Source organism: Urocitellus parryii, chromosome 6, assembly GCF_045843805.1.
Source record: "Urocitellus parryii isolate mUroPar1 chromosome 6, mUroPar1.hap1, whole genome shotgun sequence".
Taxonomy (NCBI): domain Eukaryota; kingdom Metazoa; phylum Chordata; class Mammalia; order Rodentia; family Sciuridae; genus Urocitellus; species Urocitellus parryii.
In genome coordinates, this window is record NC_135536.1 from 184,394,877 (window position 1) to 184,411,459 (window position 16,583).

A 16,583-nucleotide genomic window follows, 5' to 3' on the forward strand; every position below is an offset into this window, starting at 1 on the left:
TCTTGAAGATCAATTTTATGCACCTATAAGTACGAACACAGGCCCATCCCTCCCCCCACTTCAACCCTGCAAAAGTGGTGGCATATCTACAGATCACCCTGGATTTGGTTTTTATCAGTTAAACTCAGGGATTGGGAAACTGTTTCCCACCAGCCAAATCCAGCCCACGGCTTGTTTCTGTAAATAGATTTATTGGAACCCCCTTCCCTCTTTAACACACCATCTGTGACTGCTTTTGTGCTATGGACAGGGCCGAGTTGTTGCTGGGTTTAGTCTGGCAAAGTTACAGAACTATTCAGCCAGCCCTTCCTTGTCAGTACCCAAAGAGCTTCTTCACTTGGCTCACGGCAGTGTACTCGCTCCCCGGAGGTTGCACCATAACTGACTTAGGCAGGCCCTCCTGGTGGACCGTCAGGTCATTCCTGACCTTTCTCTGCTGCGCAGGACAGCTCAGTGATAGCAGTACCTACCCCGTTGTCTACATGTGTGAGTGCATTTCCAGGATGGAGGCCGAGAAGCAGAACTGCTCCATCAAAGCCCATGTAGCTATTGCCACCTTGCCCTCCATGGAGGTCGACTTACATTCTAACCATAACAACCTCCTGGGTGATGGGGGAGAAACAGCATCGGGGCTTTTACTTTGCATGTCTTTTATTCTGATGAGCTGCATATCCTTTCATGCATTTGAGAGATGTGTGTTGTTCCTCCTGCTGGCAGTTTACTCTCCTGGTCTGAGGATCTTCTGGGGGTTGGTCTCCTCTCTCTCTGACTCTCTTGTGTCACTTTCACAAACAAGCTTTTGGGGAACAAAAGTCTTAAGGACAAACATGGGGTGGCAGTTCGCACCATCGACATTCCAGATATCTGGGTTGGAAAGCCAGGGAGAGACCTGCAGGGGGTCGTCTTTTGGCTCTGAACTCGGAAGACTCACTTTCAGAGGGCTCAGGGTGTCCTCCTCCTCCACAGAGCTTCTGTTGACACAGGCAGCCTCGTGCTCCTCCAGCTTTTTGATGGGGACCACGTGGCAGGCATTGTATTTGCAGCTGGCCATCTTTTTGGCTTTCTTGGGGTTCTTTCTCCTGCATGACGCCAGGTGGTACTGGAATCTGCTGAGTGGGATTCGGTGGTGAGGATTGTAAGGGCAAATTTCTAAGGCTTCTGGCTCCATGAGACTTTGTTCTTCAAGTTGAGTGTCCCACTGCCCGGAATCTAAATGAGATGCCCCTTGTGGAAAAGCCCTTTCGTAAGAAGGGTGGAGCTGTCCTCTGCCCCGCGGGTGGCCCTTAGAACTCTGTAGGTGAAGGTCTGAACCTTTGAGCTTTGTCAGAAACAGCTCTGCAGAGAACAGAGTTCACACAGGCCCGTGAAACAGAAGAACACTACGCAAAGCAGACGCAAGAGCCCAAATCACAGCAGCCGCGCAGGGAGGTGAAGAAGCTATGTGACCACCCCCCTTGACTCAGAGGGATGAGATCTGCTGTGTGATGTCAACGGGCGGTCACAATGGGCGCTGAAGTCATCAGGAAAAGGCTGCTGCTTGTCCATTGCTTGGGAGGGGTGCCTGGCTTTGGAGGAAAACATCCAAATTCTTCATGGCATGTATATTATCACTTGAGCCTTCTAACGCCACACATTAGTTTACTAAAAGTCCCTAAATATTTACCATCTTATTTTGTGCTTTCTAACTCATTCTTTGGCCTATTTTTTCTCCTTCCTTCCCCTTTCGGCAGTGCTGGGGACTAAACCCAGGGCCAGGTGTATGCTAGTCAAATGCTACCAATGAGCTATGCCCTACCCCCTTCTCTTATTTTATTTTGTTTATTTATTCATTTTATCTGGTACTGGGGGTTGAACCCAGGAGGGCTTTACCACTGAGTACGTCTCCAGTCTTTTTTTTTTTTTTTCCCTTTCCTTATTTTAAATAGTTTAAAAAATCTTTCCAATTCCCCCTACAATTTTGCATACTTGCTAATGGTTTGGTGATTACAAATTAAAACATTCATAGATAACTCATTAAAGTTTGAAATTAAATATTTTACCCTCTTCCTGGGTGGGGTTTTTTCTTTATTTCATCCTCTCTTGACTTATTATGATTTTATTCCCTATGTTTTAAACTTAATTTAAAAAGCGTAGACATATTGTGATTGTCATTTTGTATTGTCAGTTTATTTCCATTTGTCCTTATTTCCTCCTGTCTTTGTTGTTCTGTTTTTCCTTGCACCGTAGACCTATCAGTGGGATCTCCGTCTTTCTGCTTGACACTTAACTTTTATTTCTATTTCACAGTACTAGGGATTGAACCCAGGAATATCCTGCCACTGAACTACATCCCCAGCCCTTTTAATTTTTTTGAGACAGGATGTCACTAAGTAGCTGAGGCTGGTCTTGAACTTGCCATCCTCCTGCCTCAGCCTCCTGAGTAGCTGGGATCACAGGAATACACTACCATGCCTGGCTGAAGTTTATCATTTAGAATCTCCTCTTGATAAACTTCTGATTCTGTTTGTCTGAAGATGTCTTTGATTCACCTTTTTTTTTTTTTTGTACTGGGATTGAACCCAGGAGCACTTAACCACTGAGCCACATCCCAGCCCTTTTTTTGTATTTTATTGAGAGACAGGGTCTCATCAAGTTGCTTAGGGCCTTGCTAAGTTGCTGAGGCTGATATTGAACTTGTGATTCTCCTGTCTCAGCCTCCTGAGCCACTGGGATTACAGGCATGTGCCACCAGGCTCAGCTGCCTAACTTGATGTCTGTTATAAAGAATTTTTTTTTATTATTATTTTTGTTTTTTCTACAGTTTCATTAAGGTGTTGAGCTGTAGATTTTATTTATCTGTTGGCTTTCTTGGATCTGTAGATTGTTGTCTTTCATTAGTTTTGGAAATGTGCATCCACTGTCTTTTTAAACTGGAGCCCCAGTGGTAGGCCTTCTCTCGCTATTCTCTCAGCATCTCACACCCTCTCTTCTGAATTTTTTTTTCTCTGTGTGCTTCATTTAGGATAATTTCCTCTGTGCCGAGGTCTTGGGGGGCACCAGAATCAGGAGGCACCACAGCTTTGTAGGTTCAAACAGCAATTCTTTATTCCGGATCTCACACCAGCTTCCACACGCGTTCAGGGGCAATTCCCAATATGTCCGTTCCCAAATCCTACTCCACGAGGCTTTTTCCAAATCCCATTTTAATCTCACGAGAACTCAACGGGAACAAGCAGCAGGAACACCCTAATCCCAGCAGCCATAATCTTCAACCTCAACTTCCCTAAAACCCATATTCTTAAACCGGGAAACGCCTTAAACCCAAGGACCGGGATACTTCCTCAAACCTGCAGAATACTTCCTCAAACCTGGATCCACCCTCGATCACCTTGAGCAGGGTCATTTTACTAAAGCATACATGCAATGTCCCATCGAATGTCCTAAGCAGCATGGGGTACGCTGGCAAGGAGATTTTGATGCGTCATACCTACTTGGTAATGGCCCTCAGCACCTCTGATCTATACTTTGGGACACTATTTCTTCTGTAGAGACCAATCTGCTGTTAAATAAACTCATTGGTTTTTAATTTTGGTTTTTGTATTTTGTATTTCTAGAGTTCTGGTTGCTTTTCTTTTTCTTTTGCATTTTTAATTTTTCTTTTTAGTTATACATAACAGTATATATTTTGACATATTTATACAAACATGGAGTACATCTTATTCTAATTAGGATCCTAGTTTTGTTGTTTTTCAAAATTGCTAGATCACTTTTTATAGTTCCTCATTCCCTGAAGGTATTTTCAAGTTTGTCATTTTTTAAAGCATGGTAAGTCGAGCTGTTTTCCAGTCTGTGTCTGAGCCTGTGTGGATCTGTTTTTGCAGGTTTTCACTGTCCCCTTGAGCACTGATTGTTTTTAATGACTTACTCTTTGTTGTCCTTGAGAACTTATTTGTGGGGTTTTCACAAAACCTGAGAGAGATGAGCCTTTCTTCAAAGGGACTTTGCCAGGCAGAGCGTCCCTCAACCCACATCAGGGCTTTCTTAGCTAAGCCAGGCTCCTGCACCTGGTTATATTGGCATGTGGCCTGATTTGCAGGCAGGATCGCCTGGCTTGTGTTCCCCCATCCTGCTGCAGTGCTGAAGACCAAGGTGACTTTTCACAGTCTCCTTGGGGTGAGGAAGGATTTAGATCTACCCACACATCCCTGAAAATGGAGCCCTTTGGTGTCCCAGCTTCATGTGGGAAAGATTTCCTATAAAACTCCTCATATTGACCCTCTTGCTCCACACAGGGCTGAACCAAAGTCCAAATGTACGTACGCTACTGGCACCATCTCTGGGTATAAGTGGTTTTGGTGTGCTGACTTTATGCTTACCTTTCTCGTTTCAAGTTTTCATCAATAAATTGTCACGGGGGTGACAGTTAAACTATTTGTTTTGTTTTGTTTCTGTTTCTCAAAATCCAAGTGGCAGTAGAAATACCATATTCTTGATTGGGAAATACAAAATCATAAATAATATATAAGCATCCTCTTCAAATGATATGAATTACATAGTCAACTTAATGTATATAAATATAATGCAGTTCCAAGCAATTAACTGTGGTAGCTTTGTTTTAGCTTGGTCTTTAGACCAAATCTCTGTTTGTTATTTATTTAAAAAAAAAAATTGTCAGCTGGGTGTGGTGGTGCATGCCTGTAATTCCAGCAACCTGGGAGGCAGGAGGATCATAAGTTCAAGACCAGACTCAGCAACTTAGTAAGGCCCTAAGGAACTTAGACCCTGTCTCAAAAATAAAAACCAAAAAGGGCTGGCGATGTGGCTCAGCAGTAGATCTAGCGGGCTAGATCTCTAGTTTAAAAAAAAAAAAAAAAAGCTTGACTATCTTCAAGAATTAGTTCTTTTCGTCCATTCCTCCCTTTCCTATAAGGGGCAAGTGTGGAGAGGGGAGGGCTCCAGCCACGAGATCTCCAGTCTTCATCATGTAGATACCTCTACTGTAAAGATGGTCAATGTACCTAAAACCGGAAGGACTTTCTGTAAAAAGTGTGACAAGTAACAGCCTCTCAAGTGACCCAGTATAAAAGGGCAAGTGTTGAGAGTCACAGCCGAAGGGGCCCCAGCAAACGTCCAGCTGCCAGCTGATGATTGGCTCACAGCGGCCCCAGCAAACTTCTAGCTGCCAACTGATTGGCTCCTCTGCGGTGATGCTCATTGGGCTGTTTCCCTGCCCTTTCAGACCACGGAGCTGCTCATTGGGGGACTTTTTTGGCTCCGCTCACACGACTCAGCCAATCGGCCTCAAGAGCAGGAGGAGTGGGGGAGGTTGAAAGTCTTGTGGGAAGCTGGTGGTGGCAATTGGGCTCTGAGGGTTTTTCCTGAGGAGCTGTGTGGTGTGATGTGTGTGTTCTAAAAATAAAGTTCATTTCTTTTGACAAGTGGCTCCTGAATTGTGCCCAGCCAGACTGTGGCATTTGGTGACCCGCAAGGAGAAGACTGAGGGTAAGTGATAAGGTAAACTGCTCGCCCCTGAGGGCAGGGTGAGAGGATGGGTAGCGATTTTAAGATTCTTCTTTTGTTTTGCTTCACTTTTGTTTAAAGTTGCCTGTCCCTGGAGATGTGTAAGATGGAAGAAAAACCGCTTACATCTGAGGAACAGATAGGGAGAAAGGACTAATGAATGGACATTTCAGGAGGATAGAAAGGCTGATATAATGATTTTTTGTTGTTCCAATTTTGTTTCATTCTGTCTCGGTTTTGTTTGGCGTTATCTTGTTGGGTTGTATTATAGTTATAGTAGAAATATTCAAGTAAAAGAGAAGGTCTCTAGAACTAGTCAGACAGAGGAAGAAAGTTTAGAGCAGAAAAAGCCATCAGGGGAAAAGTTACAACAGGAGACTGCTACTAACACCTTTCTATCACCAGAGGACATAAGTGTCCAACCAACAGCGCCACCTCCATATGCTGGGAGGCCCCCAACCCCCGCAGTTGATAGTTGGGATCCTGAGACAAGACCTCAAATATTACCATGCCCTGTATTTGAGCAGGCAGGAGGGCAGTGAATTCACCATGATTTAAATTTCAAAACAATGAAGTTCAGCTAAAAGAGGCTGTAACAACCTATGGTCCTCAAGCACCCTTCACTGTAAGCATGGTCGAATCCATTACCAACTTGAACATGACGCCAGCAGATTGGGCTAGTATGTGTAAAGCTGTGCTAAAAGGAGGACAATACCTGTTATGGAAGGTTGCCAATGAGGAATTTTGCAAGGAGACGGCTAGGTGACATGCAGCAGCTGGTTATCCTCAGAGAAATCTAGATATGTTGTTAGGAAAGGGACTTTATGAGGATCAGCAGCAACAAATTGAATATGATCCTGCTATTTATTCACAAATTGCTGCAGATGCGGTTAGGGCATGGAAGACTTTACAAGGACATGGAGGTTTACAAGGTCAATTATCTAAGGTAATACAAGGAGCTAATGAACCTTATGCTGAATTTGTAGATAGGCTTATTCAAACAGCTACCAGAGTTTTTGGGAATACAGAACAAGCAATGCCATTAATAAAACAACTGGCTTATGAGCAAGTGAATCGTTGGTACAGAGAAGTCATTAGACCATGGAAACATGAAGATTTAAACACATAAATTAAATTATGTAGAGACATTAATGAACAAGGGCAAGTTGGGGCAGCTGCAGTACAACAGGTTTTAGATGCCAGGCCAAAAACATGCTACAATTGTGAACAAACAGGACATTTTAAAAGGAATTGCCCCATAGGAGGAGGGTTTAACAAAACTAGGTATACAAAGTCTATATATTTCCACTATACAAAGTCTAATCTGGGACAGAAAAGATCCATTCTTTATAGGACATATCAGGGCACATACAGGACTGCCTGGAGCCCTTAGTTTGGGCAATGATTTAGCAGATAAACTACACATGACATACATATTTTCTCTACACTTGAAGAAGCTACAAGTTTTCATAAAAAGTTCCATGTCAATGCTAATACTTTACAAAAGCGTTTCAAAATAACTAAGAAACAAGCTAGACAAATAATAAAACAATATCAAAATTGTGTGACCTTTTTACCACAAGTTAATCTTGGAGTCAATCCTAGAGGACTGATACCTAACCATATTTGGTAGATGGACGTCACACACTTGCCAGAATTTGGAAAATTAAAATATTTGCATGTTACAGTTGATACTTCTTCCAGATTTTTGATGGGCTCCCTTCATGCCGGAGAAAAAACTAAAGATATTATAGCTCATTGCTTACAAAATTTTGCCACTGTGAGCGTTCCAAAACAGTTAAAAACAGATAATGCCCCTGGTTATACTTCTACCTCTTTTAAACAATTTTGCTCATCATTTGGCATTACTCATATAACAGGAATCCCATACAATCCACAGGGACAAGGCATAGTTGAAAGAGCTCATCAAACTATTAAAATGTACTTATTAAAGCAAAAAGAGGGAATTGGGAAGGGGTATATATTCCCCAAAGATAAAATTAAAATGACCCTTTTTACTCTAAACTTTTTTTTTTTTTTTAAAGGGGGGGCGGAGAGAAAGAGAGGAGAGAGAATTTCAATATTTATTTTTCAGTTTTCGGCGTACACAACACTTTTGTTTGTATGTGGTGCTAAGGTTCGAATCGGGCCTCACGCTTGCCAGGCGAGCGCACTACCGCTTGAGCCACATCCCCAGCCCACTCTAAACTTTTAAAATTTTGATTCATCAGGACTTAGTGCTGCGGAAAGGCATATGTGTCCAAAAAATGTACATAAGCCCAAGGTACTTTGGAAGGATATTCTAACAGGTCAATGGAAAGGTTCTGACCCAGTAGTTGTCTGGATTCGGGGGTCTGTTTGTGTGTTTCCACAGGGAGAACAGCAGCCGATTTGGATTCCAGAGAGATTAACTAAAGCGATTTCTACAGACCAAAAAGAAGATGATTTGGCTCAAATCCATAACAGCTGATATCCAAAACTCCAGTTTGGCTATCCTTACATCTGCAACAGAACCAGGATGCTTTTTTCAATATCTATTTTATTATTACCCTTTCCCACATCATGAAGTTCTATTTTGTTTTTTGAGCTCATACAGACCTAGGTTAATGTTTTGCTGATCAGTTCTATATTTTGACTATAGAGTTTTTAAACATTGCAATGGAGATTTCACCTGTAAAAAGTTTTAAGGCCTTTACTATTATGTTATGTGTTGTATGTATTATATTATGTGTGCACACTTGTGTTTTATGTTGTATGTTTGAATGTACGTATGTCCATATATCATATATGATGAGCGCTCATGAAAAAATGGATCCAAATATTTCTTTTTTATTCACGTGATTTAAATGGTTTAATTTAAATTGGGTAAACAGCTGTTGAGGATTGTTTTAATATGTGAACAAAAAAGGAGGTTAACAGATCTGTTTGTTTACTTTCACCTTCCCTTTTCATTATATTTAATAATTCTGTTCAAGATAATGTAAATTGTTCAGAAAATTGTTTTCTTTTAGTGCCTTCTGGAATGTTACATAATTTTTTCTTTAGCCATTATTGCCAGAATTCCTATCTTCATCCCAGTGCCTGTGAAGACAAAGATAAAACCAATCTACAGCTTCTGCAATAGCTATCACTGAACTGCTTGCAGAACTTGCTTGGACTATGTATCACTTGTATGCATTGTGAACTCACTTGTATGCATTGTGAACTATCTGTTGGTGCAGCGACTTGTGGTAGTGTTGGGGTATTTTTGCTGATGGTGTCATCGGTGTTTCAATTTTTCCAAAAGGAGCCGTCAATTGGTCAATTGGCTTGGTGTATCTTCCTCCCTTCTGCTTGTGATGGTCGTTCAGCTAAAATCTGGGGGCCAACAGAGGTGAGGCAAAGAACCTCACCCCCCCCCTGCTGGTACAAAGACCTATCCACAGGTGTGGCTGTATGCTGGACTGGTAGTCAGTGACGGGTAAGATCCAATTGCAGTGGTATCAACCTAAGACAGGAGGCTGACGCCTAGAGGTCAGCTCATCCGATGACGGGTAAGGACCATATGTAGTATTGGACAACCTAAGACAGGCATGGTCCCTAAGCCACATGCTTGTTGTTTAAACAGAGAGGGGGAGATGTTGAGAGCCACAGCCAAAGGGGCCCCAGCAAACTTCCAGCTGCCAGCTGATGATTGGCTCACAGCGGCCCCAGCAAACTTCTAGCTGCCAACTGATTGGCTCCTCTGCGGTGATGCTCTTTGGGCTGTTTCCCCGCCCTTTCAGACCACCGAGCTGCTCATTGGGGGACTTTTTTTTGGCTCCGTCCATGCGACCCAGCCAATCGGCCTCAAGAGCAGGAGGAGTGGGGGAGGTTGAGAGGCTTGTGGGAAGCCGGTGGTGGCAGTTGGGCTCTGAGGTTTTTCCTGAAGAGGTCTGTGGTGTGGCGTGTGTGTTCTAAAAATAAAGTTCCTTTCTGCTTGATAAGTGGCTCCTGAATTGTGCCCAGCCAGACTGTGGCAGGCAAGGATTCCCTTTACACCCATGGAAAGAGGCGCTGTGATCAGAAGCAGAGCAGCTACGGTGGGCAGACAAGGCCAATTTTCTGCAAGAAGGCTAAAACCACAAAGAAGATTCTGCTAAGACATGAATGCGTTGAGCCAAACTGCAGATCCAAGAGGATGCTGGCCATCAAGAGATGCAAGCACTCTGAACAAGAGGAGACAAGGAGAGAAAGGGCCAAGTGATCCAGTTTTAAACTTTCAATTTTTTTTTCATTTGAGGGGAAAATATTGAAACTAGAAAAATTACCTGTAGGAAAATAAGTAACAGTGATATAATCATAAAAAGTTAGTTCTTCTAGGTCTGGTATCTAGAAACTATGGCCCATGTTCTGAATCCAGGAAACTATACTTTTGTGAATAAAGTTTACCTATTGTCTATCGGCTATTGTCAAACTATATTTGATTTCCCTTTTCTCTGCACACACATAACATATGCTGTCCTCTCATCAAAGGAGAAAACCCAAGTCCCGGCTTGGAGCTGGCATTCAAGAGCTTGGTCAGTGCTCATGGGGGCCTTCTAGAGACTGACAGGCCCTTGTCCCAGGCTGGTGGGATTTGAGGGCCTCCAGCTCAGCCAGCTTCTCTGTGGGAGGGAGGAGGCCAAGGAGTTGTGTCTGTGGTGTCCCAGCCTATTCACAGGGGTGACAGAAGCTCCAGTTTCACTCTGCTGAGAAGGTGCCCTTGGTAAGTTGTAATTCATGTCCTTTGTGTGACAGAGAACCCATATTCTCCAAACCTGCCACCCAGCCCCAGAGGCATCGTGGCCTGGCTCTCCCGGGAGTCACAGGCAGGTCAGCATCTTTCTTCCATACAACCCCAAAGCTACTCTATTCCTGTTCCACAGCCTTTCCATCAGGTGGCCCGTGATGGGGTCCTTGGGGCCCTGAGAGTCAGCCTAGGGAGGCGGAGATGGAAGCCCTTTGTTGTTCGTGGAGATCACATCACAAGGAAGGGGCACTAGGCACTGCAGGATTCTCTGAGGCCAAGCACCCATTAGTGCCGCAGGCTGATATTAAGCCCATTATGTAGAGAGGAGCCGGGGTTGTCTGTGCTTTTAATGGACATCTTGAAAGGTCCTCAAGCCGGCAGCCTGTGCCCAGCAAATGCTCGGAGCCTGGGACCTGACTGGTTGCTCACCATGGCAACCTGAGCAGAGAGAGGGATGCCCAGACACCTGTCTGGGTGGCACTTCTCAGGCCTGTCTGCATGAATGTGACCAATAATGCAAGTGAGACGGGGTCTGCTTTCCTCTCACTGAGCCCTAGCCCCATAGGTGCAAGCACCGAGAGGAAAGTCCCCAGGCGTGCAGGTGGTGCTTTCTAGAAACAAGAACTGGTGTGTCCCGGTCAGCGAGTCAGCGATCCTTGTCATGGAGTGGAATGGAACCACTGGGGGATTTGAGAGATTAGGAATCTGAATTCTTCAGGCTTGGAATAAGTCTGATGCATCAGGCCAGGGTCCCCTCCAGAGCACACCTAGAGGATGGTCCTACAGTTACAGGCAGCTCAATGGGGAGGTCTACACGGAGCTCACCTGCCTTCCGGAACCATGTAGCAGTTCCAGGTAACACGACACCCTCTTCTGGATGTCAGGATATTCTAAACATGCCACACTCTAAGTACACCATGTGTAGGTGCCACTAGGGTTGGTGTGACCACTTCATAATCTCCCTGCTGTGTCCTGAAGGCAGGTACACTGCAAGGCTGCCTCAGCATGCACTTGAGCTCTGGCCTAGGACTTCTCTGCACACCGCCCTTGTCTGTGGGTTGCTCCTGTCTCAAGGCTCCTCTAGTCTCAGCTGGTGGACTCCTGATAGCCTCTTTGATTTGAGGATCATATTTCATTTATTTACTTTTCCATATTTTTATTGATGCATTATAATTATACACAAGGGTGGGATTCGTTGTTACGCATTCGCACATGCACACCATAGAAAAATGTAATTTGGTCAATATCACTCCCCAATAGTTCCTCTTGTCCTTTCCTCCTCCCTCCCTCTGCCTTTCCTCTATTCTATTGAGCTCCCTTGGATTTTCATGAGTCTCCCCCCACAACCACCTTTCTTTTCAATGTTCCTCTCTAGCTTTCATATAAGACAGAAATGACCCTTGACCTTCTGAGTTTGGCTTAAATTTCACTTAACATAATGTTTCTCAAGTTCCATCCATTTTTCTGTAAATGACATAATTTCCTTCTTCATTATGACTGAATCAAACTCCATTGTGTATATATATACCCATTTGCTACATTTTCATTATCCATTCATCCATTGATGGACATCTAGGCTGGTTCCATAATTTGGCCACTGTGAATTGTGCTGCTATAAACATGGGTGTGCATGTGTCACTATAGCATTCTGACTTTAATTCTTTGTGTGTGTTGCTGAGGATTGAACCCAGGGCCTAGTGCATGCAAGGCAAGACTTATTCCTAGTGCATGCAAATTAGATACCAACAGAGCTATATCCCCAGCCCTTGACTGTATATTTAGGATAAATACTGAAAGGTGGTATAGCTGGGTCACATGGTGGTTCTATTCCTAGTCTTTGGAGGAAACTCGTGGTTGCACCAATTTGCAGTCTCACCAATAGTGTAAAAGTGTTCCTTTTTCTCTATTTTTTTTAAATTTTTTTTAATATTTATTTTTTAGTTCTCGGCGGACACAATATCTTTGTTTGTATATGGTGCTGAGGATTGAACCTGGGCTGCACGCATGCCAGGCGAGCACGCTACCGCTTGAGCCACATCCCCTGCCCCCTTTTTCTCTATATCCTCTCCAGCATTTATTATTGTTTGTATTTTTTTTTTTTTAGAATTTTTAATATTTATTTTTTAGTTCTCGGTGGACACAACATCTTTGTTTGTATGTGGTGCTGAGGATCGAACCCGGGCCGCACGCATGCCAGGCGAGCACGTTACCGCTTGAGCCACATCCCCAGCCCTTGTTTGTATTCTTGATGACTGCCATTCTGACTGGGATGAGATGAAATTTCAGCATGGTTTTGATTTGCATTTCCCTAATTGCTAGGATGTTGAACATTTTTTCATATATTTGTTGGCCATTTGTCTTCTTTTGAGAAGTACCTATGTAATTAATTTGCCCATTTATTAATTGGGTTATTTGTGGGGTTCTGGGGGTGTTTTTTGAATTCTTCATATATTCTGGATATTAATCTTGAAGATCTTATTTTGAAAACTCTTTCCATGGTATGATATTCAAGGTAGCATCCTGTGGCTCCTTAACCTATGAAGTGCACATTCATCACCTGGCATCTTGGCAAAGGCCGACTGGGTACTGTTGGTTACCTTGGCCGGGGCAGGTGTCACCGTTGTGCTAGATTTGTAAAGTGAACCAGGCTGCATTCTGTTTTTTATTTGCTTGTGTTCAGGATGGTTGAATTGCCCATATACATCCTTTGAAAGTTTGAAGGAACTTGTCTCCTAATTTGCCAACTACTTGACCATATCCTTTTTGGAAATGGTTCTATTTCAGTCTTAGTTAATTCTTATTGCCTCACAGCCTTTTGGCTAAGGTCAAGCATGAGGTTGACTCCAAAGCTTTCTAATTTTCTTGGCAATTTTCATTTCCTAGAAAAGCATCCTGTTTGGGACTGAATTATGTCCCTCTCAAATTCATATGTTGAATATAAGGACTGCATTTGAATATAAGGAGGTCAAATTAAATGAGGTCATAAGGGTGGGGCCCTAATCAGATTCGACTGTTGTCCTTGTAGGGAGAGGAAGAGACCCCAAAGCACTCTCTCTTTGCACACAGAGGAAAGGCCCAGGACACACAGAGAAGCTGATGTCTGCAAACGAGAAAGAGATCTCTCCAGAATATACCCTGCTGGCACCTGGACCTTGGCCTTGAACTGTGAGAAATGCACCCAGGCTATTTGGTGACGGTAGCCTGAGCTAAGACACCTGTTCACCGTCAAATTCTCCAAATGATGGGGAACCCCATGTATTTAGTATTCTCTTGGGATCCGAAACATTCTTTGCACCTTGGGTTTAACTTGCTTTCCTTTACTCATGTTTTTGTGTGTGTGTCTCACTCACTTTCCTCCTGAGCCCCTCTCTTAATTGGATTTCCACTAATCTGGCTATCTTCTAGCTGTTTACCAGGAGCCTTGTCTCAGTTTGGTTAGTTCTACTGTTTTTTATGTTTTCTCTTTTCTCTATTATTATTACCATTATTTGGTTCTGAAGATGGAGCCCACAGGTCCTTTACCAATGAGCTACATCTACAGTCCTTTTTTGTTTTTTATTTTGAGACAGGGTCTTGCTAAGTTTCGGAGGTTGATCTTGAAGTTGTGATTCTCCTGTCTCAGCCTCCTGAGTCACTGGGATCACAGGCTGTACCACTGCACCTGGCTCACCAATTTTATCTTTACTTTTACTTCTCTCCCTAGGTTTATCTTGCTGCTTATTTTCTCGCTCCTTGGGTTCCACTCTTCATTTACTTTGAGACTTCCTCCTTTAATAACAAAAACACTTAGGGTAGTGGGGAGCGCTTTGGTGGCACTCCCTGAGTTTTGCTGTGTGGAGTTCCAGTGGCCTATAACTGGAGTATTCTTCCTTTCTTTGATTTGAATTATTAAGGAATAGATTTCCAAGTGATTTGATTTTTTTCCTATTTTTGGTTTATCCTTTCATTTTAAATTTGTTTTTCTTGCATTGTGGATAATATGGCCTGAAAATCAATTGATATTGGCCCTGCTGAGGGGCCCTTTGTGGCCTCGAGGGTCTTCAGTTTCTGTCGCTTCCTTACACACATTTGAGTTAAATGTCTTTTCGGTTTGTACACATCTTTTGAAGGGAGCTTAGTTTTCCAAGCTGACATTTCTTGGAACATGAGTCCTACAAGTTGTTCTGGGAATGTCACGCTGTGCCTGTCCTGTGCAGTTACACACCTTGGCCTGGGTCCAGGAAGTCCCTGGGGGAGGCACTCCCTGCAGCTCTGCCTGACCTGGCCTGGCCTCAGTCTAGCCTTTTCTCCATCTGCTAGAGCTTGGAAATGGAATGCCCCCAAAGGCCTGTGTGTTGAAAGCTTGATTGCCACATGGTTGTTGGTAGAAACTGTCAGACTATAGCCTAGTGGGAGGAAGTAAAGTCACTGGGGTATGTCCTTGAAGGTGGCATGGGAATCTCCATGGCTGCCTCCTTTCTCTGTGCTTCTTGGCGATGAGGCGAGCAGCTGGCTCTACCATGTGTTCCCACCCCAGCGCTCTGCCTCGACACGGACCCAAAGCAACCGATATTTGGTCACAGGGATGGACAGCGGGATAACACATTACCTCTAGCAGCTGGTTTTCTGTGGAATGTATTTCAGAAAACTGTTTTAAAGTTTCTCTTGTTTTTGAGAAACAACTAAGTATGCGGCCCAGCAGTTCTCATTCTGTTGGTATGACCGCTTCCTTTGAACCTCTGAGCCATGCTGAGGGCCAAGTTGTTTCTCTGTTCATTTTCTCAGAAGGAGGGGCTGGCTCGGGCAATGTGTGTGTGTGTGGTCTCTGTAGGACGCCTGTGCCAGGCTCTGTTCCGTTGGATTGGCTGTCCTGCTTGACCACCTTGGAGGCTCCGCTGTCTGAGGGACCTGGCTGGGAAGTGAAGTGGCACGGTGACATTACTGCTGTGCTCAAGGGTTTTTCTGGGTGCCATCGCCACCCAAAGTTAGCCAGACCTCCTTTCTGTGCCTGGCCACAGGAGCAACCCACACCTCCTTCCAACATCAGTGGGGGAGGCCAGGAGAGACGGGCCACGCCTACAGCCCTGTGGCCAGTACTGCCCGCATCTGCACTGCGCACTACCCGCCAGCGCCACCTGGTGGCGTTTGTTTTCGGCTCCCTGCCGTTTTGAGCTCCCTGGCTGGTGGAGATACCCATAGGCTTGAGTTCTCCCCTAAGACAAGAGTTCAAGTGCAAGTAGTTTATTCAGGAAGTGAAGGTGCACCTGCAGGAGGGTGAAGGAGTGATGCACATGTGCTCACATACAAATAGTAAAAAAAAGAATAAGAGAAAATTTTGTAATTGCATATATATTCTTGTATCTTTTAGAAGGGTAACCAGTGTATTTTTCCATAATAAGAAACATCAAGAAAAAAGTTATATTTAGAAAAGTACATATGTGGAGGGACTTTCAGAGGTCAAAATGTGTGTGATGAAGCTGGCTACCTCAGCGGGCATCTGAAGGCCTTTGGGGGAAATTCGGGAAATGATAAAAACCCAAATCAGGAGGGAGCTGGGGCCTTGATATAGCAGCTCCCAAACAGGCGTTTGTTGAAGCTATTTCTGTGGGGTTTGTAAGTTCCTTAGCACTTTCAACTTGCAGCAAGCCCGGGCAGCTCGGGAACAAGAGGTCTCAGGTACTGATGCAGAGCTGAGGTAGAAATGAGCAGAACATACTGAAAAATCAAAAGGATATGAGTGGGACACGGACCACATCTGCCTTAGGTTCTCTTAGACTTATTTGTCTTATTTCTTCTTATTTGGTGAATTTTAGAGTAGTTAGTGCAACAAATGTTTATCAACAAGCTTTCAAAAAAACTAAAAATCCCTAATGTGTAGCATCTGCCAATTTCCAAGGTGTAAATTCTCCCGCCACAATTTCAAGGTTGAACAGCCATTTAACAACCATCGACTGCTGTGAGTGAACTTGAGCCAGCTGCATCCAGCACACCACTAGGTTGGATCTTCACACTGGGTCCTTCCCACCTCACACTTCACCTCAAGGTTCTGGCGCGTGCTGGGGCTTCCTTCCTGTTTTACATGCTAATGTAGATTCACCTGTGTTTTTCTTAGCGGATTTCGCGGGCACTTTTCAGGAAGTGGTTAAATGTATGTCAGAGTCTCTCATCTGTAAATCCCTTTGCTTTTAACCTTCATGCAGCATTTCATGGGATGTGGGCTTTTTGTCAATAGCACAGAGGGAAAGCTGCTGCCCTTTGTCTCACTGGTGGGAGGGCCGCCTCCTCTTTCATTCTTCTTCTTATGGATCTGGGTGGCTACCCACTGCCTCTTGCTTGGCTTTCATTTCCTAGTGCT

General features: G+C 44.1%; 1 protein-coding gene across 1 annotated transcript; it reads right to left on the reverse strand.

Annotated features, from left to right (window-relative positions):
• Positions 1-718: 718 nt before the first annotated feature.
• Gtsf1l (gametocyte specific factor 1 like) lies at positions 719-1,168 on the reverse strand. The gene is made up of 2 exons (XM_026383137.1): positions 890-1,168; positions 719-814 (listed from the first exon to the last, which is right to left on the reverse strand). Exons 1-2 carry the CDS (start codon positions 1,166-1,168, stop codon positions 719-721), a joined length of 375 nt encoding a protein of 124 aa, XP_026238922.1.
• Positions 1,169-16,583: the final 15,415 nt, after the last annotated feature.